Below are 26,066 nucleotides of genomic sequence, written 5' to 3'. Positions count from 1 at the left end.
AAAAGAATATGGTTATGATATATAAATATCCTGTTTTTTAAAAAATTTTAGTTGAGTATGTTTGTAACCTCTAGCTTTGCTCTAAGGCAAGACATATGAAAATATATTTCAGTTGTAAGGCTTTCGAGAAACAATTAAAGGTTAATCTAAGCTTTGAAGGTCCAGAGGTAAGATTAGAGAAGATTAGTGTTTCCTGGTCCAATAAAGACAATCCTTTGTAGCTTTTGATACGATTTTCAAGTATTAAAACAATGAGTACGGGAGAGAAAGGATATTTCCTTGCCTGTTCTCATTTCAGATATTGGAGGAAATTATAAGGTGAGAAACATACACATAAATATAAAAAATAATGGTTTAAGTTTTGCTTCTAATATATAACCCTATGGACCTAAAAGTTTTGGTTAGCACAGTGGAATTCTATATAGCTGACAAGTCACTGTTCAAGAATTCACCTTTCCAAAGTTCCCCCCTTTAATATAATAGTGATTTCTACAACAAGAATATTAGTCATATCCTATCATTATACATATATACTTCTGTAATAATTTTCTTCAAATTCCTACAGGGTCTTCTCACTAACTGTCTTAAAAAAAAGAACTTACAGTCAAAGAATCTTCATCATTATGTCCTCTATGATTACGAGCTCTCCCTCTACCATCAGGGATACTGAGCAAGTCTCTTCCAAAGGGTTCAGATAAACTTCTCATCATCTGTGGCATATTTTCTCGGTGTGCAAGAATGGACTCACTGTTGAAAATATACATAATCATGAAAGATTCAGTGTTGGAATTTAAATAGTAAGCAGGCAGTTAAATACTACAAAGAATTATTTTGGGCTAACATGTTTGTTAGATACAAGAAGAGTAGAAGAGAATTCTATTTTATACAAAAATAGAATTATCTCATAAAGATCCACTATTAGATGGTTCCCTACTTACAATGGTTCAAGTTAAGGGTTTTTGACTTTACTGTGGTATGAAAGCACTACACATTCAGTAGAAACAGCACTTCAAGGATCCATACAGCCATGCTGGTTTTCACTTTCAGTATAGTACTCAATAAATTACATGAGATATTCAACACTTTATAATAAAGTAGGCTTTATGTTAGATGATGTTGCCCAACTGTAAACTAATGTATATGTTCTGATGATACTCGGTAGGTTAAGTGTATTAAATGCATTTTGATGTATAATATTTTCAATTTGCGATGGGTTCATTGGAATGTAATCTTCTCATAAGTTGAGAAACATCTGTAGTTACAAATAAAATTAATGAAAACCTGTTTTTATCCAATATAATTCATTTAAAGCATAATAAAAACTACACCTTTATCCCATACTGCATAAAAATAAATATCAACACTCTATAATCTGATGTTTACCCTTTTGTCACAAGTCTCATTCAAGAACCTATTTTTTTTTTTTTTTTTACTTTATCACAATGGTTTTCCAACTTTGTTCCAGTTGGACAGTTACTGACCCACTCATCAATTCCTTATTCCTTATTCTAGAACTTAAGGTACACCATGATTGAAGCTCACTTTACCAAGGCAATCTTATGCTTCCCTGCAGTCCAATGGAATCCCCTCTCCAATAGTCTGGCCTCCTTTTAGATTCTCCACTTCAGTTACATTCTTCTTAGGTCACCCTTCCCCCTTCTAATTTCAATCCTCTGATGTCATCATAAAGCAGCTAGAAAGTTTTTTAAAAAATTTTTCTTGGCCAGGCATGGTGCCTCATGCTTGTAATCTCAGCACTTTGGGAGGCTGAGGCAAGTGGACTGCTTGAGGTCAGGAGTTCAAGACCAGCCTGGCCAACATGGTAAAACCCCGTCTCTACTAAAAACACAAAAATTAGCTGGGCGTGGTAGCATACACCCATAATCCCAGCTACTCGGGAGGCTGAGGCAGGAGAATCGCTCGAACCTGGGAGGCAAAAGTTGCAGTGAGCCAAGATCACACCACTGCACTCCAGCCTGGGTGACAGAGCCAGACTCTGTCTCAAAAAAAAAAAAAAAAAAGGAATTTTCCTTGTAGCTCCAGCTCAGACGAAGCTTAAAAATTCTGTCTTCTGCTCGTAAGTCCAAGTAGAAAGAGCTTTTCCTCTGAATTTCATAGTATTTATATACATAAACCTATTCCAAAAGACCTCAGATTTACTCATACATTACCTTGGAGGTTAAAAAAAGTATAATTGTTCCAAGTGTGAGTTTAAGATTAGCAAACTGCTTAACTGGATTTGTGCTTGTGTGTATAGACAGATGTTTTCATTCAGCCTTGTTTCATTACATTCAATGAAATTTACCAATTTTAGTTGTACAGTTTGATGAATTTTAAAAAGTGCAGTCATAACCTCCACCATAATTAAGATGTAGAACATTTCCATCATTCCAAAAAGTTCCCTCATCTCTTTGCAGATAATTACCTGCTCCGAGCCCCAGTTACCACGAATAGGCTTTCTGTCATTATAGTTTGGTCTTTTCCAGAATTCATAAAATGGAATCACATAGTATGTCATCTTTTGTGTCTAGCTTCTTTCCCTTAGCATAATGCTTCTGTAATTCATCCATGTTGTTCCCTATTTCAGTTCATTCAGTTTTATTGCTAAGTTCATACATATATCAATATCATAATCACAAAACTGTCTTTAGTTTTTGGCTACTATGAATAAAGCTACTATGAATATTTATGTACTAGTCTTTGTGTATATTTAATTTGTCTTAAGTAAACACCTAAGAGCAAGGACTGCTGGCCTGTATTAGAAGAGTATGTAAATTTTATAAAAACTGTGAACTGAGAGTTACAGTTGCACTGCATTCTTGCTGAAATGTGGGATAGTCAGATGTTTAACTGTAGCCATTTGAGTCGTAGTGTCATAACATCTCATTGTGGTTTTATTTTGTATTATTTGTCATTCATATATGTTCTTTGATAGAACTGTCTTTTCAAATACTTTCCTCATTTTTAAAAATCACGTTATAAGACTTCTTTATATATTCTGGACACAGACTTTTATCAGATACAGGTTTTAAATTTTTCCCAGTCTTGGACTTGCCTTTTTCATTCTCTTAACATGAATGTATTCAGCCAAACAACCATGAATCTTTGTTAGGCCTTCAGTTTTTACCACATTTTGCTAATGTGATTAAGGATTTTGAGACGGGAAGATTATCCTGGATTATCCCAATGGACCCAAGGTAATCACAAGGATCCTTATGAGAAGGAGATAGTAGTGTCATAATCAGAAGATGTTACACTGCTGGCTTTTAAAATGGAGGAAGAGGCCAAAAGCCAAGGAACACAGCAGTCTCTAGACGCTAGAAAAGACAAGGAAACAGATTCACCCCTAGAAACTCCAGAAGGAATGTAGCCCTGCCAACACCTTGATTTTAGCCCAGGGAAACCCATTTTGGACTTCTGATCTTCACCATAAGACAATTTGTTGTTTTAAGTCTCTAAAGATGTGGTAATTTGTTGTAGCAGCAATAGGAAACTAATGCAAGTTCTTAAATTTTAATTTTAAAATATACAAAAGTCTCACTCCTCTTTTAGAGTATAAGTTCTTCTAGACTAGGAACTGTATCTTCATTCATATTACCAACCTCTGTGCTTGACACACAGTATACATTATAAATGTTTATGGAGGGCTGGGTGCGGTGACTCACGCCTATAATCTCAGCACTTTGGGAGGCCGAGATGGACGGATCACGAGGTCAAGAGTTTGAGACCAGCCTGGCCAACATGGTGAAACCCCGTCTCTACTAAAAGTACAAAAATTAGCTAGGTGTGGTGGCAGGTGCCTGTAATCCTAGCTACTTGGGAGGCTGAGGCAGGAAAATCACTTGAACCCAGGAGGCAGAGGTTGTGATGAGCCAAGATCGCACCACTGCACTCCAGCCTGGGCAACAGGGTGAGACTCCATCTCAAAAAACAAAAAACATTAAAAATAAATAAATAAATAATGTTTATGGAATTTGAACCATCCTATATATCAGATGGTCCCCCCTACCATTTCTTGGCAAAATTACTAACTATTCTTAATTAAAGGCTCACCTTGGTGCTTTCTACAGAGAAAAATCTCCACTGCAACCAATACCTGCAGTCTTGAAGTTCTTCCTTAGTGGCTTTTGATTTCAGGGGAGGGGAAACTCCTATTTAAACTATACTTGGTTTTCTCTGGCCCAAGTATTTTAGTACATGGGACTTACATGTCCTGACAATAGTTCCAAGGGCTTCTTGTGCTTCAGTTTCAGCTGCTGCAGAGTAAGACCACCTGTATGTCTGAGAAACTACACCTTCAAATGAGGTTTATGCCATAGAAGCTTATGTCTTAATTGAGGCCATCCTGAATGTGGTCTCAAAATTTTGCAAATATCTATAAGTATCTGTTTCTTATGATGCAGAAACAGATGTATAAACTTTTTGTAGATTTGTAGTTCATTTTCCTGTCTTTAGATGAAACCATCAAAACTGATGACTTAGAATGAGGGCAGTTTTAAATGTGTTATCCTTGTATTAGTTATCTATTGCTGTTGTAACTTAGCTTAAAATAACATTTGTTATGTCACAATTTCTATTGATTAGGAATCAGGAGCAGTTTAAGTGGGTAGTTCTGACTCAGGGCCTCTCTGTAGGCTGCAATGAAGTTATCAGTTGAGGCTTTAGTCATCTCAAGTCTTGACTGGTGGAGAATCTACTTCCAAGTTCCTTCACATGGCTGTTGGCTAGTGTCAAAAATGTGCTTCTAAGCTCATTCAGGTGGGCCTCTCCACAGTGCTGCTTTACATTATAGTAACTGCTTTCTCCAGCGTAAGCCACCATGTGTGAGAGAACACCTAAGACAGAAGTCATGCGCTTTATTTATTTATTTATTTAGAGACAGAGTCTTGCTCTGTCACCCAGGCCGGAGTGCAGTGGCGCGATCTCAGCTCACTGCAAGCTCTGCCTCCCAGATTCACGCCATTCTCCTGACTCAGCGTCCCCAGCAGCTGGGACTACAGGCACACGCCGCCACGCCTGGCTAATTTTTTTGTATTTTTAGTAGAGACGGGGTTTCACTGTGTTAGCCAGGATGGTCTCGATCTTCTGACCTCGTGATCTGCCCGCCTTGACCTCCCAAAGTGTTGGGATTACAGGCATGAGCCACCGTGCCTGGCCAAGCCATGCTCTTTTAAAAATGTAATTTTGGGAGTGACATCTTATCTCTTCTTTTGTATTCTGTTTATTAGAAACAAATTAGTAAGTCCTAGCCCATGTTCAAGGGGAGATTACACAAAGGCATGAATACCAGGGAGTGGGGATCACTGGAAGCTATCTTAGTAGCTGTTTACCACACATAAATTTGTGGGTTCATTAGCTTACCAGAGACACATATAATCAAGTTTATAATATTCTTAATTAAAATTAAGTTCAACAATATCAGTATATTTTGCAACATGCCATAAACAAATACTGATATCAGATGATATTAAGATAACAAACTTTCAGACAGGAAATTCAGAAGGTACATTAGAATAATCAACATAATTATTTTAAAATTTGTAAAGAAATAAGTGAATGAGCTACAAGGAAGTAAAAGACACATACAGATGACTATTTGAAGATTTTTCAGTGCTAAAGGGAAAAAGATAATAGCTTGCGTAACAGCAAAGTTTTGGGAAGAGGGAGGGAATGTATATGAGAAGCCTTTCTTCGCTAGATTAAAACAGTTCTCCTTGGCATAGATGTCATAAATTCTGATTATTTATTTAATTTTGTAATCTTTCAATAGTCTCAGAAAAAAACTCAAACATTTCCTTGAATTACAACAGGAAATAATAGTTACAAATCAGCCCATTAGTATAGAGAGAATGCTGCCACTGGGGTGGATACTTCTTCAAGTGCTGATGCTTTCAATATCTTTTTTTGACTTGTCCTAATTCAAGCTTGTATTCTTCACGCTATCACTCTTAATCATCATTCATAGACATACCATTCAACATAATAGTGCCAGGTTAATAAAAAGCTGTATTTTAACAGCACTTCCAACTTCTGAAACTATGTAGACTGGGCAGTAAGAGCTGGATGGTTTTTCTAGAAATTGCTTTAAATACTGTTATTTTTAAGGAACATATCTGTGGTAAGCAGAATGGTTCCCCTAAAGATGTCTATGTCCTAATCCCCAGAACCTGTGAATATGTTACATTACATGGTAAGGGGGAATTAACATTACAGATGTAATTAAGATTGTTGTTCTGGTAACTTTGATTAGCCTTGATTATCCAAGAGGGCTCCTTTAATTAAAGATCCTTTAAATCTGGAAGAAAGAGGCATGAGTCAGAATGACGTGATGATGCCTTTTTCCTTCCCTTCACCTGTGCATTAAAACTGCAAGGATTCCCTTGACCTTCCAACTACTGAAACCCAAAGGTCATTCCTCTTCCTCCTTGAATTTCAGCAGCATGTATCTCTAACTTTGATGTATCTCTAACTTTGAACTCTGACTGATAAACTTCTTAATCGTTCCTTTTCCTTCTTGCCCTTTACAGAGCTTCTGAGTGTTACAGATAGGTGTCTGGTGTCTCAAAATGTTGATACTCTCATCTTGGGGTAGCCAGTGAGGACTGAGCCCTGGAGCTGGTTACTTAAGCTCCCATCAGTGTCTGTCCCTTCTTGAACCCCAAGTACATGGGCAAACATCTTTTAAAAATGAATGACATTAAAATGTTGAAAGTACTGCCCCCTAAAGACATGCTTTCTCCAGTTTTAATCCGTTATCTCTTCTCTTCTCTTCCCTGTCCTCTAAGGACTACTTCAACTTGAACATGCTTAAAAAATCACTAGAGGTTGGCCGGGCGCGGTGGCTCAAGCCTGTAATCCCAGCACTTTGGGAGGCCGAGACGGGCGGATCACGAGGTCAGGAGATCGAGACCATCCTGGCTAACACAGTGAAACCCCGTCTCTACTAAAAAATACAAAAAAAAAAAAAAAAAAAAAAAAATAGCCGGGCGAGGTGGCGGGCGCCTGTAGTCCCAGCTACTCGGGAGGCTGAGGCAGGAGAATGGCGTAAACCCGGGAGGCGGAGCTTGCAGTGAGCTGAGATCCGGCCACTACACTCCAGCCCGGGCGACAGCGCGAGACTCCCTCTCAAAAAAAAAAAAAAAAAAAAAAAAAAAAAAAAAATCACTAGAGGTACTTATTAAAATTACAGATTTCTGAGACATACACCTGGAATTTTGATTCAGTATACACTAAGCATGGCCCATTAATCTCCATTTTAGCAAGCATTCAATCTTTTCAACAATATTGTCAGGAATCTACATTCAATTTCTTCTTGTTTTAATGCAAACTGTCTCCTTTATTTAACAAATACTTAATGAACACATATATAAAAGGCACAGTTCCAGGTAGTGGGGATAAAGCCCTGAACTTTGGAGGTCTAAAGCTAATTTTCAATGTCCTATTGGCCAAGAAGTTGACATACTTTCCAAAGTACTCAGAATATAAATTACAAGTAATGATAAAGCTATGATTAAATATTTGCCTTTTTACATTCTAGTAACTCGAAACCTTATTATATTACCACATTTTTTCCTTAGTCAGCTTTTCCTTTTCATGTCTCTATTTCTATTAAAGGCACAACCATTATACTCCAAGTCATTCAGGTTCAAAACTTCAGGTATGAGCTATTTGGGGTTTTTAATCTGTCCTGTGCTAGCTCCAAGGAATGGAAAAATGGTGAAAAAACAATTCCATTGAAAGAATAGGGGAAGAGATAGCGCTCTAGAGTTCAGTCTCTTTCCATCAAGAAAAGTTGAGGATGGTTTACTTCTGAATTACCACTGCTTCTTGTATCTTATTATTTCCTTCTTGGATTCTAACATCTAGTAATTTGTACACAAATTAGTATCTTACGTCTAAATTCATTTCATACTCAAACTTAAACAATGGCTTGCTTGGGTATATAAATCTCCATTATTTTCTCTCAGTATTTTGATAATATTGCTCCATCATCCTCCTACATCTAGTGTAGCTAAACAGAAGTCTGATGACAATCTGGTTCTCATTCTTTCTAAGACATCTACTCTCTGGATGCTTTATGGTTATTTTGTTTATATATATTTAAATGTATCAAAATTGCATTTTCATGCGCCAAGTGTAGATTAAAAAAAATTATCCCAACAACCACCAAATTGCCCTTTTTTCTTTCTCTTTTTTTTTTTTTTTTGAGACGAAGTTTCACTCTTGCTGCTCAGGCTGGAGTACAATGGCACAATCTTGGCTCACTGCAAACTCCGCCTCCCAGGTTTAAGCAATTCTCCTGCCTCAGCCTCCCTAGTAGCTGGGATTACAGGCATCTGCCACCATGCCATACAAATTTTTTTTGTATTTTTAGTAGAGATGGGTTTTACTATGTTGGCCTGGCTGGTCTCTAACTCTTGACCTTAGGCAATCCACCCACCTCAGCATCCCAAAGTGTTGGGATTACAGGCATGAGCCACCACGCCTGGCTTAAATTGCTCTTTTCAATCTGAGTTCCAAAACAGTTCAGTCTTTCATTAATTCTAGAAATTGTTCTTAAATTACTTCCTTGGGTATTTACTATTACCTTGTTTCTATCTGTTTGCCTTCCTTGTCAAACTTTTCTTAAAGCATATTTTTCTCATCTTCTGTGATTCTGTGTTGAATGTTGGAAGAAATACCTTGGCTCAATTTCCAAGCTTATTAATTTACTCGTTGCTTGTGAACATTCTGCTTAACTCATTTTCTAAACAAATTTAATTTTCTGTATCTCTGGTTCTTCGTTAAATGGCTGCACTACCCTCTGACATCTCTAAAGATAATATCGTCTCCCAACTCTGAAGATATGTCTTAGTTAATTTTTGTGTTGTTATAGAGGAATACCTGAGGCTGCGTAATTTACAAAGAAAAGAGGTTTATTTGGGTCCTGGTTCTGAAGACTGAGAAGAAGCATGGAGCCAGCATCATCTTCTGATGAGAGCTTCAGGATGCTTCCACTTATGGAGGAAGGTGAAGGGGAGCCAGTATGTGTAGAGATCACATGGTAAGAGTGGAAGCAAGAGAGGGTTGGAGAGGTAAAAGGCTCTTTTTAACAACCAGCTCTCTGGGGAAGCAATAAAGTGAGAACTCACTTATTACCTCACCCTAGCCCCCAGGGAAGGTATTAATCTATTAATGAAGGATCCACCCTCCCATGTCCCAAACACCTCTCATTTGCTCCCACTACCAACATTAGTGATCAGATTCCAACATGACATTTTGAGGGTCAAACATCTGAGCTACAGCAAGATCTTTTCTTTTTTCTTTTTTTCTTTTTTCTGAGGCAGAGTCTTGCTCTGTCGCCCAGGATGGAGAGCACTGGCATGATCTCGACTCACTGCAACCTTAAACACCCAGGCTCAAGTGATCCTCCCACCTCAGCCTCCTGAGTAGCTGAAACTACAGATGTACATGACTGTGCCTGGCTAATTTTTGTATTTTTTGTAGAGATGGGTACCACTATGTTGCTTAGGCTGGTCTTGAACTCCTGGGCTCAAGCAATTCATCCATCTTGGCCTCCCAAAGAGCTGGGATTACAGGTGTGAGCCACCACACCGGGCAAGATATTTCATATATATTCACATATTTAACATTTTCAAGGTTGTTCTTTCCTTCTTTAATGTCCAAATTGCTATCTAATTTCCCTTCACTGAAGAACAACTTTAACATTTCTTGTTCTGTAGATATGATTGCAATAAATTCTCTGTTTTCTTTTACCTGAAAATATTTTATTTCATTCATAATTCTTAAAGGAAATTTTCACGAGATAAACCCAGGTTGACAGTTTTTTTTGTTTGTTTGTTTTTCTTTCTGCAGATGTTATTGCTTTATCTACTGGCCTCTTGCTTTTGGTGATAAGTCAAAGGTAATTCAAATGTTTTCGTCTTGTATCCAGTCAATGTATCATATTATCTGACTGTTTTCAAGATTGTTCTTTTTATCATTTGCTTTCAGAGGTTTGACAGTGATGAACTTAAGCATGGTTTTCTTCATATTTATTCAGCTTAGGTTTACTTATACCTTCTTAATTCTTCAGAGTTTTATCTTTTACCATACTGGGTAATTTCCATTATTATTTTTCAACTAATTTTATGCCATTTCTCTCCCTCTTCTCCAATTACACCAAACATTAGACATTTCAATATTTTCATATAGATTTCTAAAGAGTTTTCCCCCAATTTTTTTCTGGTTTTCAGATTAACTTTCATTTATCTGTCTTCAATTTTAATGACTCACCTGTCATCTCCATTTTGCTGTTAAGCCTATCCAGTGAATTTTCTCTTTCAAATATTATATTATTCTAGACCAAGCTTGTCTAATCTGTGGCCTGTGGGTCACATGCAGCCCAGGACAGCTTTGAATACGGCCCAAGCCAAATTCATAAACTTTCTTAAAACTTTATGAGATTTTGTTTTTCAGCTCGTTAGCTATCATTAGTATTAAGTGTATTTTCTGTGTGGTCCAAGACAGTTCTTCCAATGTGGTCCAGAGAAGCCAAAAGACTGGACATTCCTGTTAGACTTTCTATGGGTGGGGGGGTATATACCTAAAAAAGTATACATAAACACACACACACACACACACACACACACACACACACTTTCTCTTTCTCTATGGAGATTCAATATCCTTTCATTCCTTGCAAGCATATTTTCCTTTACTTCACTGGGCAAAATTATAACAACTGCTTTAAAATTCTTGTCTTTTAATTCTAACATATGGGTCTTTTTAGGATAAGTGTCTTATTTTTTAATCTGGAGAATGGGTGACATTTTCCTGTTAAGTAATTTTGGGTTGTACCCATACATTGTGGATATTATGTTGTATAGGGTCTGGATTTTGATATATTCCTCCAGAGTGGTTTTTTTTTTTTTTTTTTTTTTGAGACAGAGTCTTGCTCTGTCGCCCGGGCTGGAGTGCAATGGCCGGATCTCAGCTCTCTGCAACCTCTGCCTCCCGGGTTTATGCCATTCTCCTGCCTCAGCCTCCTAAGTGACTGGGACTACAGGCGCCCGCCACCACGCCCGGCTAATTTTTTGTATTTTTTAGTAGAGACAGGGTTTCACCGTGTTAGCCAGGTTGGTCTCAATCTCCTGACCTCGTGATCCGCCCGTCTTGGCCTCCCGAAGTGCTGGGATTACAGGCTTGAGCCACCGCGCCCGGCCCAGAGTGTTTTTTTTTTTAAAGTAGGTAATTAATCTGGTTGTCCTTAAAGGTCAAATTCTGTCTCTCGTGTGGTAGCTCAAATCTCCATTTAGTTCATTTATCCTTATTAGCTGAACTGCTCTGAGTCTGTCTTATGCGTATGTGGTTAAGCCTTAGACAGAAATTTGTACAGAATTTATTCACAGTATTTGGTGCTTAATCTTCTCTGGCTTTCTCCTTTTGGGGACTCCTCTCCCTCCCTTTCCAGTGACTGTGGTTATACTGAACTCTGTCTTTGGTTGTTAGGTCAAAAAGACTTTAAAGGTCTTCAAACAGTTCTAGTCACTCTACATGTAAGAGACGGGGCCTGCCTTTAGGCTAGACTTGTAACTTTCCTTTTGTTCAACTGTTGAGACCTCTCCAGCAAGTATCTGCTTTTTGGTCATTCTCTAGTGTCTTCTCCAGTAAGTTGTTTTTGTATTTCATCCTGGGCTTATAAAGTTAACTGCAAGACAGCTGGTCCAGTTGGAGCTCTGTTGGTCACAGTAGAAATGAAAAGTCTCCTCAAGATTTTAATTACACTGTTTTCTATAATCTTTTTCATTAATTTTGATTCCTTAAGTGTTGGTTCTTCTGTTTGGTTACCATAGCTTCTGTCTTTCATGGTGTCAGTTTTTATAAAATGTCTGAAATAACATATTTAGAATAAAATAAATTAATGAATGTTAGGAAATGAATAAAAGTAAAGCTACTTCCATAGATATGAACTGGGGGGAGTAGCTGTATGTGTACTTGGTCCTACAGTTTGCTTCAGTATCTGAGACTTCCATTTTCCATCTCTGTCTCTCAGACCTCGCATTGCCCTTTTTTTTTTTAAGTAGCTTTCCTGCTTTTACATGCTTCCCAAACTCTTATATTATAAGGGCGAATAGACTTACATCTTTTTTCTATCAAATTAGCTTCTCTAGCTAATTTTCTTGTTTTTCCCTTTGTTTCTTTCCCTTTATTTTTTTTTAAACAACATTTATTGTCTCACAGTTCTGGAGGCTGGAAGTCTGAGATCAAAGTGTCAGCAGAGTTGGTTTCTCTTGAGGCCTCTTCTCTCCTTGACCTGCAGATGGTGACCATCTCCATGTGTCCTCACATTATCCTTTCTGTTGATTCCTTCATTTCTCAGATTCCCTGCAGCAAAATAGCACCTGCGGGCAATAATCTATCATCCAAAAGGGAAGTGAGGGGAAGAGTGGAGTGACTGCAAATTAGTTCTTCCCCTGTCATATACAGTCATTTTCAACTACTGCTTTAAACTAGCAACACAAAGGAGAAAAGAACATTTTGCTGCTGGAAATTACTGAGCAGACTTAAGGCCGGAAGGGAGATACAGTTGGGGGAAAGGGAAGAAGACTATAAGACGTAGATTGGCATTCCATCCATTAAATGTGTGTGTGCCTATTATTATTTGAACAAACTGTTCTCTATTAGATCCATTAGGAATAAGAAAAATAAACGTGTTCATTTTACCTTAACTTACTCTCTGATGCTCTTGCTTTCTTTATGTACATCAGAGTTTCTGACTCGCATGATTTTCCTTCTCTCTGAAGAACTTCTTTTAACATTTCTTGCAAGGTAGGTCTACTGTCAACAAATTCACCAAATTTTTGTTTGTCTGAGAAAGTCTATTTCTTCTTGACTTTTAAAGGATAATTTTGCAGGGTACAGAATTCTAGGTTAGTGAGTTTTTTTTTTTCCCCTCTCAACACTTTATATATTTCATGCCATTCTCCTCTTGCTTGCATGGTTTCTGAAGAGAAGTCAGACATAATTATTTTCTTTGCTCTTCTACAGGTTTTTCCACCGCCCCCCCCCCCAGCTTCTTTCAAGATTTCTTCTTTAATTTTGATTTTCTACAGTTTAAATATGACATGCCTAGGCTTAGTTGTTTTTTGTTTGTTTTGCATTTATTCTGCTTGGTGTTCTCTAAACTTCTGAGATCTGTGGTTTGGTGTATGATATTAATTTGGCGCTAATTCTTAGTCTTCATTTCTTCAGATATTGCTCCTGTTCCTTTGTACTCTGGTGCTCCCATTACACCTGTTACACCTTTCGTGGTTGCCTTACAGTTCTTGGATACTGTGGGGGTTTTTTTCAGTCTTTTTTTCTCTCTGATTTTCAGTTTTGGAAGTTTCTACTGTCATATGCCCAAGCTCAGAGATTCTCTCCTAAGCTGTTCATAGTCCACTGATAAGCCCATAAAAGGAATCCTTCATTTCTTTTACCCTTTTTTTTTGGACACAGAGTTTCCCTCTGTTGCCCAGGCTGGAGTGCAATGGCACGATCTCGGCTCACTGCAACCTCTGCCTCCTGGGTTCAAGCGATTCTCCTGCTTCAGCCTCCCGAGTAGCTGGGATTACAGGCATGCGCCACCACACCTGGCTAATTTTTGTATTTTTAATAGAGACAGGATTTTGCCATGTTGATCAGGCTGGTCTTGAACTCCTGACCTCAGGTGATCCATCTGCCTTGGCCTCCCAAAGTGTTGGGATTACAGCCGAGAGTCACCACACACTGCACTTCTGTTACAATGTTTTTAGTCTCTAGCATTTTATTTTATTTTTACAATTTCCATTTCTCTGCTTATATCTGTTCTGGCATGTTGTCTGCTTTTCCCATTAAAGCCCTTAGCATATTAATCATAGTTTAAAAACATTCCTGGTCTGATAATTCCAATATTCCTTGCTAGAAATATGGTTTGGATACTTGTTCAGTTTCTTCAAACTGTTTTTTTTGCCTTTTAGTATGCCTCGTAATTTTTTGTTGGAAGTAGTACATAGTTACTGGGTAAAGGGAACTGCAGTAAATAGACCTTTAGTAATGTAGTGATAAGGTGCTGGGGGAGGCAAAGTGTTCTGTAGGCATAAGATTAACTCACAGTCTTTTGCTTAGCCTGACCTTGGGTGGTAAACCTCAGCAGTATGCCTTAGTCCTCCTCCAGTGTGATCAGATGGCTGGAGGAGCTGGAGTTGGGTATTTCCCTTCCCTCAGGTAGACTGGGCTTTGGTAAAAAAGTTTCTCTTGACTGCAGGCCTTGCTAAGAAAAACAGAACGCTCTGGCATATTTAATGGTTACTTTCCATCCCCCTCTGTTCTGCTGGAAGCATGAGAAGATATTCTCCAATATTCACTGTGAGAACGTGGTAGAGCTCCTGCAGGTAAAACCCACAAAATTATGAGGGACCATGGAGTTTTTAACTCTAACACTTGTCCACTCTGAGTCTCCAGTAATTTGTCAACTACAGGTCAGGTTTTCCTACTACCCTCACACTGGTTCCTGAGGAGGTTTCTGCATCAGTTAAGTTGTGATTCTCTGGATCTGCCTATCTTCAATTATGGGGGCAGAGATTTGCCCAGTGACTTCATTTCTCTGCTAGATATAAGAAAAGTTGTTGTTTTCTCAGGTTGTTCAGTTTTTAATTTGTTACTAGCATGAAGTGGTAACCTTAAGCTTCTTACATTGAATATTATTATTATTATTATTTTGAGACAGAGTTTCATTCTGTCAGCTGGAGTGCAGTGGCATGTTCATGGCTCACTGCAGCCTTGACCTCCCAAGCTCAATCGATCCTCCCACTTCAGCCTCCTTAGCTGGGACTACAGGCATGCACAGCCATTCCTGGAAATTTTTTTTTTTTTTTTTTTTTTTTTTTTTTTTTTTGTAGAGACAGGATTTTGACATGTTGCTCACGTTGGTCTTGAACTCCTGGGCTCAAGCAATCTGCCCATTTCAGCCTCCCAAAGTGCTGGGATTACAGATGTGAGCAACTGTGCCCAGCCACATACCAGACTCTTGTAGGATTTTTAATATGAATTTTTGTCTTGAGGGGCAAAGGAAATTTAAGACTATCATTCCTAGATTTCCTACTTGTTAAAAGTTTGAGAATCACTATTCTAGCAGAATTATATGCAATGAGCACTATGAAGAAGTTGTGACAATTTAAAAATTAATTTTGATTTATAATCTCGGTGTGTACAGATCAATAGTACACACTGAGCAGCTCATGTTTTAACACACTAGAAGGCAGAAAGGGAGTTGTTATGTGTTTTCCAAAATCAAATCATGAAGAACAAAAGTTACTTTAAAATTAAGAATTCAAAATTTGGTGTATGTATCACTTTACTTTTTTTTTCCACCTCACAAAATCTTTTCTTTTTCCTTTTTTTTTTTTTTAAGTTCCAGGGTACATATGCAGGATGTGCAGGTTTGTTACATAGGTGAACATGTGCCACGGTGGTTTGCTACACCTATCAACCCATCATCTAGGTATTAAGTCCAGTATGCATTAGCCATTTTTCCTAATGCTCTCCCTCCCTCTTCCCCACTCTACTTTCTATTTGAAGATACAGAGTTTCAAGTAGTTCTAAGATGCATAAATGAGTTACCTATGCAACATTTTCTAACTCCTACCTCAAAAAAACAGATTATTCTAAAGTATTTGTTACACCTTTACAGTATGTTTGAAATATTTCATAATAAATATAACTGCATGAGGTTAAAGGATTTCATACGATCTGATGTTTTAAAATAGGCATTTCAAAAGGAGGTCCTTTTGCTTAGAGCTCCAAACTCACTGGACATTTACAGCTTAGAGTATGATTAAAGTATGCAGACTAAAATGCTTGTTTCCATTAATATACACTTACTTAAGAAAACCAGTCAACTTTTTCTTTAGATATGTGGATGTGATTTGACTACAATGAAGAAAAGTATTTCAAGAAATACTAAATTTGTTCTTTGAATAAGGAAGTGCTAAACAGCTATTACTTTTCTACAGAAACAAAATTTAGTAAATCAATTTTTCTCATTGCATTATAATTGGGCTAAAAATTAATCAACTAAATATGGCTCATTTAAAATTTGCCCAGGTTTTTCTTTCTTTCTTATAGAGGTAGGGGAATATTTAAATGTTTGCTTGAATATGCATATGTTCAGCAAATGCTAAAAATTTTATTTGAGTGACATGAACAAATGACTGCCTGTTGGAAGATGCATTAAACAAAAGTGAGCCTATAGTTTGGTGTTTGCACCTGTCTGAACCATTCAGGAATAAATCTGGCTGAGACTTCTAGTGAGTTTAATTCATGTCTACCCAGAACAGCAGATGCTTGGAGATATGGCTTTAATGTTTCTTTTGTCCAAGTTTGAATTCACTTTGATCAAAGCTAAAAAAACTTCTATGGTAGCACAGAGTTGTTTTAACATTTTTAAAATTAACCTAGGCTTTTCTTCTCAAATGAAAAATTTTAGCCCATTCATAATGTTCTCTTTTGAAAATAAACATTTCATTCTTCTAGGAAAATAAATTGGAAATAGGTTTTAAAAAGCCCATACTATACAAGCTAGTCATTTCATGTACACGAAAGAGTCTAAGGTAATAATTTGAAAATGTTGTTAAATATTTATGTGAGAAATATGCTTTGTATGTTCATAGGATGCAATATTTTGCAGATTCTAAAGTCACGCTTTAGTGAATATCTGAAGACTAGGAAAACGTTCATGGTATATGTTGCAGAAAAGCACTGAATAATTAACCATAAAGTGTGGTCCTAATTTTGGAAAATAAAAATCCACATGTGGACATCTGAAACAAAATACATCAAAATAATGGGTTGTATTATTTCTGCTACCAAACTTTCTATACTTTTCAGATTTTCCATGAGGATGTATTTTCATTTAGGTCAAGAAAAATGTACTTTTACTTACTATGATAATGACTATATACTACCTCTTTTAGAATTGCTGACACAAACCACAGCCAAACTGAATAAACTTTGGTCTCAAACATACTTTTTCTATTCTACATTATTTACCTGTAGCATATATCACGAGCTAGGAAAAATAAATTGTTGCCTACTTCCCCTTCAAAAGTGTTTATGTCTTAACTCTTTTTTTTTTTTTTGAGACGGAGTCTCGCTCTGTCGCCCAGGCTGGAGTGCTGTGGCCGGATCTCAGCTCACTGCAAGCTCCGCCTCCCAGGTTCCCGCCATTCTCCTGCCTCAGCCTCCCGAGTAGCTGGGACTACAGGCGCCTGCCACCTCGCCCGGCTAGTTTTTTTTTTTTTTTTGTAATTTTTAGTAGAGATGGGGTTTCACTGCGTTAGCCAGGATGGTCTCGATCTCCTGACCTCGTGATCCGCCCGTCTCGGCCTCCCAAAGTGCTGGGATTACAGGCTTGAGCCACCGCGCCCGGCGATGTCTTAACTCTTAGATTGATTCCAGGTCACTTGGGAATGATTTCAACGTAGTGTATGTACGTACGTACGTGTGTTTAAGGGCTGGTAATGTCTCCCTTTAGAATAATGTTTTTAAAACTCTTTCTCTCTCTCTCTCTCTCTCTCACACACACACACACACACACACACACTTATTCTGCCTAAGTTACACTTCTCTTTCATCTATGTAAGAATAAAGATACTTGTGCTTCTAAGTAAAAAGCATTACCTATGACATAAGGTTCTCAGATAACTGACATGGCAGGTTCATTCATTAAGGGAAATTCCTCCCTTCCATTATACATGGTAGTGGCAAAAGCTTTAGCCAGCAGATGGTTATGGTTCTCTTGATCGTAAAGAAATGTTCCCTAGTTTCAATGAGGTCTATAAGGAAAATAGACCAGAAGATCCAAGTTTTGATACTAGAAATAATGCATGTAACATTTAAAGAAGTCTCTTGAGGGTAGGGGCCAAGACATCTAAAAATTTAAACGAGAACCCACAGGGTTGGGCCTATAGTAGAAACTGAAGAAATACTTAAAGAATGAATTACATTTCTATTAAGCAATTCTATTTTTCCATTGTCTTGAAGTTCAAAGTGTTGTGTTGGTGTGGCAGAAGCCTTTGATATCAAAAGAATTGTGGAAATGATTATGCTCCCCTGATATTTTATAAATATTTCGCTCCTTTTACGTGGATATTTACAATATTAATTGGCACAAGTAGGCATTATCTTGTGGGTACATGCTACTGTACAGCATTTTTGACCAAGCAACCATGTCCTAATCATGTTGTGTTCCCTGGCTCCTAATTCAGTGGTGTTTACCTCATGAACCAAAGAATGCCCCAAATGAATAGTATACCTTAGTAATCCTTTCAGCTCAAGGCTTACAGTGTCATTCTTTCAAATATGATCTTATAATTTGCAAAGTTCATTTATAAGAAATTTATATATTAAAATATTCCTAAGAACAATTACAGTAGGTAATTTCACAGTAGGTATTCAGGGTCTTAAAGTGGGACCTTGAAAAATCAGTAACTTAAATTTTAGCTGAGTATTCTCAAGCTACTTTTATTAACAATATGTTTAGAATGAGAGGTATACGTGGCAGAATATTAACTAGTCAAGTTGTGACAATTTGGCGAAGACTCTACCTCAGACTGTATGTCTGAAACAAATATTTAAGTATTTAAGTAGTAACCTTGAATACTGTTTCCAAAAGCTTAACAAGGTGGTTTTATTTCCTACAATGAGAATGTTTTCCATCAATAAAAAAGTTAATCCACATCTTGTACACAGAATACATTCACTTTGAACTCCACCAGTGGATAGGACAAAGCAATGTCCTTTAATAAATCCAACTACTTCCAAGTATAAAATACAAATTTGTAAAAATTTTTAGAATTGAGATTATACATATAAGGAGACAGAAGAAGTAACATCCTGTGAATACATGCAGTATTTTAACCAAATACTGGTCATCAGATATATGATGATCACATGGAGAGTTGAGAGGCTTAAAGAAGAGACAATAATTTATGATTAAACATTAAGGTTGGCTGGGTGCGGTGGCTCATGCCTATAATCCCAGCACTTTGGGAGGCTGAGGTGGGCGCATCACGAGATCAGGAGTTCGAGACCAGTTTGGCCAACATAGTGAAACCCCGTCTCTACTAGAAATACAAAAAATTAGCCGGGTGTGGTGGCAGGCGCCTGTAATCCCAGCTACTCGGGAGGCCGAGGCAGGAGAATCACATGAACCTGGGAGGCAGAGGTTGCAGTGAGCCAAGATCATGCTACTGCACTCCAGCCTGGCTGACAGTGCCAGACTCCGTCTCAAAAAAAAAAAAAAAAAAAAAAAAGAATTAAGGTTGACAGATTTGCCAGCCTGCTTCTGAGCTTTCTATCTCCAATAGCTGGTAAGTGGTAACATAGTTATTCTTTGTAGACTTGCCAGATCAGAATTATATTTTTGTAGCTCAGAAGATTCAAAGTTCCTGTTTCGTACCAAATAGAAAATTCTGGACCATACTACATATTTATAAACTTTCATACTACATAATCAATGTTTTTTAGGGTATAGGATGCCAAAACCATTTAACCTCAAAATCCTCTTGTCTATACATATTTACTTAACAATATGCATATTGTTAGCAAATACAGATGTGAGAGAAAGGTAGTATTCTTGAGAAAACTGCATGCCAGGAAGTGCTAGCTTTTAACCTTTGTGTTTTTAACCAAGTAACAGATATTGTTTAAGAAAGTATATCTGAATATACTGTGATGTAAATTTTCAATGAAATAACTTCAGCCTTGAGACACAATAAGATACCAAAGTTTAAAAATCCCAAGTATGGAACAAAACACCAAATTTTAAAATATCACTTTTAACATTTCCTTTTACTTTTCTGAAGAAACATTTAAGATGCACTGTTATAATAAGGTAAACATTGAAACTGAATATATTTGAATTCAAAACTACAGATTTTAATTACTTTTTACTTAAATATTTTAAGCAATTAACAATTTAACCACAGCTTCTTATCAGTCTAGTATTTAGTAATTCTATTTTTATATCAAAGAAGTATATATTTTTGGTCCATTTTTGAATAATTAGTAAATCAGTGGAGTTTGCTTATATTCAATGACCTTGATTGTGAACAATATAAGCAACTCTAATGGACTATTTAGAAAATGGTAATGTTCTGATTAGAAAATACCATTATCAACAATGCTATTTGTTGAATGCAATTGATAATTACTTTCAGCAATCAACTAAATACCAGATTGACTACAAGAAAGAGAATAAAGGACACCAACTCACCATTAAACAATATTTACTCTTTTCTATGACCTGACACAATGTTAGCAACAGCGATAATATTTATATAAAAGAGAGTGGGCATGGGCTATGTGTTTCACATCTCTATGTTCCTAAGGTCAGTGGATGATTCATTAACGAGTTTGTCACCTTTATGAATTCTTTATGTTTGACTTAAGAAATGGATACTCATTTTGTTTGGGAGTTGAGGTAAAAGGTGGGGGGGATCAAATAGATTACCTGAAATAAACATAAACTCACATTCTTTTTCTCCCTTATCCCCAAAAGTGTGTTAAATATAATTCATTGTGGAGAAAAGAAATTGTTAAGTGTGAATCAATTTTATAAAGTCAACTGTAATATGGTGATAATGAAAGATGGTAGTCTGTAAGCAGAGTTCTGGCCACTGTTTTGGATATTTAAAAGGTCTATGCAGAAGCTTTGTGATGAATAAAGGAGATTAGGCTTAAAAAAAGTTAACTGCAACAATTTTACGTTAAATTTTTATGATATGGCTCCCTGCATTTGAAAAAGGCTTTAGATAGTGATAACTGAAAGAGTAACTGATGGTCCTTTCCATCCTAAGCATGGAGGAAGAGTTCTTCTGTATGCTGACTATTTGTAGTCTGTTACTATTTCTGACCCTGACTCTTGAATTCATTGCCTTTGCTAAGAAAGAATCACCCAAGAGTTTAAATTACACTTCCGCTAGACATTTTAAAGAACATATTATACTCATTACACATTCAGTTTTGTTAAGGATAGAATCCTTAACTATAACAATGAAGGATATAAAACAACTTTTGGTATAATCAAGGATATAATACAACTCAAAAATTGTCGATCATAATCTTCTTAGCTGTTACCCATTGTACGATGTCATATTTACATATGAACGACTTCAACAGCTCAGTAATCTATGGATTTGTAGTACTGTGATTCTCTTGAAAGCCAGAGCTTATATAATACAAAATAATAAAATTATGGGTTTTACAAAATAATATTCTCTGGCTCAAATATTCTTTTTTTTTTTTTTTTTTTTTTTGAGATAGTGTTTCGCTCTTGTTGCCCAGGCTGGAATGCAATGGCGCAATCTCGACTCACTACAACCTCTGCCTCCTGGGTTCAAGTGATTCTCCTGCCTCAGCCTCTCAAGTAGTTGGGAGTTTGTGTCACCACGCCTGGCTAATTTTGTATTTTTTTTTTTCTTTTTTAGTAAAGATGGGGTTTCACCATGTTGGTCAGGCTGGTCTCGAACTATGGACCTCAGGTGATCCACCCACCTCAGCCTCCCAAAGTGCTGGGATTATAAGTGTGAGCCATCATGCCTGGCCTCTGGCTTTCCAAAGAGAGAATCACAATAATACAAAAATTTAAACTTGTTAAAATAACACTGTCCATATCCCAACAGCTCCTAAACAAGTTAACTAAAATGGCACAACAAATTTGCCTGAGTTCCTGTATGCCTTAATAAATAATCTTCAGAAAAAAAGTTATTATTTTATCTTTCTATATTAATCATTTCATTTCCCACTGTTCATTATCTTTTTAATTATTAATGTTATTTTGCTTTAAATCAGTACTAACACATTTAAGTCAATCATTTATTTAAACAACAACATTGGCTAGGCACAGTGGTACATGCCTGTAATCCCAGCATTTTGGGGGGCTGAGGCAGGCAGATCACTTAAGCTCAAGAGTTTGAGACCAGTCTGGTTAACATGGCGAAAACTTGTCTCTACAAAAAAAATTAGCAGGGTGTGGTGGCTCCCTCCTGTGGTCCCAGCTACTTGTGAGGCTGAGGCAGAAGGATGAGCCTGGGAGGCTGCGTGAGCCCCTGCACTCTAGCCTGGGCAACAGAGTGAGACCCTGTCTCAAACAAACAAACGAACAAACACACACAAAACACCCCCCACAGATATTGTTTGAAAAATATGTGCAATAAACTGTGATTTTAAAACCTTTTTAAAAAAATGCTCTCCAAATTGCAAACCTAGAAAATTTAAGGGATCAAAATAAACTAGACATGAATTCAAAATTCAAACTGGCAAAAAACACTTGGGCTAAAAAGTATTACAAATTTCCCCTCTTAGGGATACAACTAGACTATGTCAATATGTTTGTAACAATGGCCAAAGTTAGAATTAAGAAAAAAACCCCAAAAACCCACTACTCAAAAATAAATCATAGTGAAACTAATTTCTGGATGCCTTCTTCCTAGGGCATCACATTAATTCACTGGGAACCTTCATAAGGCAATGAATGGCACTTGCTTACCTGAGGTGTTAAACTATCAGCTCCCTGTACTATTTTTAGTTTTGACAGAAAGAGGAGTCCCTTCACAAACAAGGTTAGCTCTGTAACAAAGCGAGCAAAGAAAACAGTGCACTTGGCAACGTCCAACAACTTCGAAGAGAGAGCACAACTCTCCAACTTTGTTGTGCTCTCATAGACACATTCCCCACTCACATGGAAAATGCTGTTTTAAAAACTTCCCCTTTTCAATGAACTGTCATGCTATAAAATATTACCTGCTCCTATTTGCAATTTTAAGGGGAGCTATAAAATATTCCCTGATCCCATTTGAAATTATGTGAGCATAATTCTCACATAAGTTTCACCGAGATGGTAGTTGTCACCTGCAAAGCCCTTGCAGGGGCAAAGGCCAACTCTGCACACAGGAAGCCATGGCGGACACCCAAAGTCCGGCCAAGTGGAGAGCAGCACGCACCTCGGGAGCGTGAGGGAGGGAGGCTACTAGGACTTCTTTCCACCTCCTGTTCCCAAATCCTCCTCCCAGCACCTGGGGCCCTCAACTCTTGTCTACCTCACGTCCTCAACCCTCCTCCCCCGACCTCACGCCCCCAAACCCTCCCCCCCCGCACTGCACACCATCAACTCTCCTCTGTCCACCTCACACCCTCAACCCTCCTACCCCTACACCTCATGCCCCCAAACCCTCCTTCCTCTGCCTCACACCCCCCAACCCTCCCCCCACTACCTCTCACTCTCACCCTCAACGCTCTTCCCCCTACCTCACGCTCTCAACCCTCCTCCCACATCACGCTCTCAAAACCTCCCCACCAACTCACGCCCTCAACCCTCCTCCCCCACCCTCTTCCCACATCTCACGCCCCCAAATCCTCCTCAGCCCCTAAATCCTCCTTGTCCACCTCACACCCTCAACCCTCCTACACCCTCCCGACACTCCCAAACCATCCCCAACCAACTCATGCCCTTAACCCTCCTCCCTGCATTTCAAGCTCTCAACCCTCCCCTGCACCTCACACTCCCAAACCCTCCCCACCAACTCACTCCCTCAACCCTCCTCCTTGCACTTCAAGCTCTCAACCCTCCCCCGCACCTCGTGCTCCCAAACCCTCCCCCACCTCACACCCTCAACCCTCCTCCCCCTACCTCACGCCTTCAACTCTCTCCCTCACCTCATGCTCCCAAACCGTCTCCCCACTTCATGCCCTCAACCCTCCTCCCCCTACCTCGCGCTCCAAAACCCTCCTCACCCGACCTCATGCCCTCAACCCTCCCCCACACCTCATGCTCCCAAATCCTCCTCCCACCTCACACCCTCAACCCTCCTCCCCCTACCTCATGCCTTCAACTATCCCCCACACCTCAGGCTCCCAAACCCTTCCCCCACCTCACGACCCAAATCCTCCTTCGTCCGTCTCACGCCCTCAACCCTCTCCTCTCCACCTTACTCCCCCAAACCCTCGTCCCCCCACCTCACGCTTTCAACCCTCCTCTCCCCACCTCACGCTTTCAAACCCTCCCCCACCTCACGTGCTCAACCATTCTCCCCCCACCTCAAGCTTTCAACCCTCCTCCCCCCATCTCACGCTTTCAAACCCTTCCCCCGCCTCACGCGCTCAACCCTCCTCCCCGCACCTCATGCTCCCAAACCCTTCCCTCACCTCACACCCTCAACCCTCCTCCCACACCTCACGCCCTCAAGCTCCTCCCCCCCACCTCATGCTGTCAACTCTCCTCCCCCCACCTCACGTCCCCAAACTTCCCTCTGCCCACCTCACGCGTCCAAACCCTCCTCTCTTCACCTCATGCGCCCAAATCCTTCTCTTCCCTCTCTCACACACCCCTAACTCCTCCTCTCCCTTCCCTCCCAGGGCTCTATATCCTCGTCTCCTTCAAACCGCCTCCAGAGTTACCCCGAATTCTCTCTCGTCCTCTAAAACTCGCTCTTTTCCCTTAAAATAGGTCCCCTCAAAATTCCTTAATTCCCGCGCGACCGCGGACTCCTGGCTCCCATAACTCACGAGAAGAAGGGGTCATCCTCAAAACTGCTGCTCAGCATCCTATACATTCTGGCTCTGTCTTGGGCGGCGGCAGCCGCGGACAGATTGGAAAACCGATGTTAACTAGCCGCGGCCGCGACCGGAGCCTGCCTCCAGCACTGACGACGCCTCACTCGCTGCGCAGGCGGTGCCCGCCGGGAAAGGAGGTGCGTGACGCCGAGGTGCTTTCCCATTGGACATTGCTCTGTGACGTCACCAGGACGAGGCGGAGAGCAATGCGCGGCTGCCCTGGCAACCACAATCAACACAGTGGAGGCGAGAAGTTTGGCCTTGCGCCGGCGGGGCAGCTTTTCACCAAGGCTCCCGTGGGATGGGATAGCTTGTTCTCTGGGCTGCAGGAACCAAAACATTAGACCACCCTTTCTGTGACCTTGGGCATGCCGCCCTCGGTTCCGAGCCACAAGTCTTTTTTTCGGGGAAAATGAAAAGGGGTCAAGATTTGGACCAGATGACACCCAATGTCCCATTCAACGGTCGCATTCTGTCATCCACAGCAATTAGTCCTGTATCCGAAACATTCTCTGGTAGTCAAAAGCTGTGAACAAATAATGAGAAAAAAAATGTGCAAAACGTTTTTTAGTACAGTTAGCAAATAGTTCTTGAAGGAAATGGGATGAAGCCTATTAGATTTCAACAAACTTTTTTACCTCTTGTGAGTTTGAAACTCAAAGCAATAATGTTTCCCAAAGTGGGAAACGCTTAAGTAATATGTAGACGTAGTATTTAAAAATAAACGAGAAAGCTGCTCTCTTTTCGGTTGTCTTTCTGTGTCTCTCTTTCAAAGATCAAGTCTCACTTTGATTCTGATATGTTTTTAACACTTCTCCAGCATTTCTTAACAGCAGGATTCAGGCACAGGCCTGCAGCAAGCAGCCGTATCCAACTAAAATTCCACTACCATGTATTTTTGTTTGCATTACATTTAGCAGGGAGCTTTCCATTTATGGCAAGGAAATTGATTTTAAATTTAAAGCAGTGCTATACATTAAGAGCTAGATTTTGCATTTTTAAGTGAAAAAGTAAGCTATCGAATAGAACAGGTGGGATTTGGATATGGTGGGGCAGGGGGTTAGGCAGAGCAGGGGAGGGGAACATCATGATAGTGGTACTCAAATTACTACGTTTTAGAAAACACTATCACGGGGACTTTCAGGAGCCTGGAGACAGATGGAGGAGAAGACAGAAGAGAGATTAAGTAAGGAGAAGAACCGTAAGGGTTTAAGAAAAGAGAAAATACATCTTGCATGTCCACCCTTAATTCAGTGGGCTCCCCAGCTTCTCTACAGGGCTGTCTTGCAGAGATAAAGGGGCATCCATAGCTCATCAGGGCCCCCTGGGATCAGGCCAGAGGGGTGGCACTTTGCCAGCATGAAGAAGTGTGCAGGGCCTGATTTGGAGGTGACAGGAGTAGTCAGGGGTTATTTTGAGAGCTGGAAATTTAATCCTTTGGACCTTTTACTCCC

The 26,066-nt window shown here is 39.2% G+C and overlaps 1 protein-coding gene across 2 annotated transcripts in view; it reads right to left on the bottom strand.

Annotated features, from left to right (window-relative positions):
- Positions 1-24,718, bottom strand: part of MLF1 (myeloid leukemia factor 1) — a 37,175-nt gene extending 12,457 nt beyond the window's left edge. For both annotated transcript variants that reach the window (XM_005546224.5, XM_065540108.2), the window contains exons 1-2: positions 24,565-24,718; positions 603-747 (exon numbers count right to left, since the gene is read on the bottom strand). In XM_005546224.5, coding sequence (XP_005546281.1) covers positions 603-747; positions 24,565-24,611 — 192 coding nt within the window. In that variant the 5' untranslated portion in view covers positions 24,612-24,718. The remainder of the gene's footprint in view (positions 1-602; positions 748-24,564) is intronic.
- Positions 24,719-26,066: the final 1,348 nt, after the last annotated feature.

Source organism: Macaca fascicularis, chromosome 2, assembly GCF_037993035.2.
Source record: "Macaca fascicularis isolate 582-1 chromosome 2, T2T-MFA8v1.1".
In the NCBI taxonomy this organism is placed as follows: domain Eukaryota; kingdom Metazoa; phylum Chordata; class Mammalia; order Primates; family Cercopithecidae; genus Macaca; species Macaca fascicularis.
This window is presented reverse-complemented; position numbering and strand designations above follow the sequence as displayed.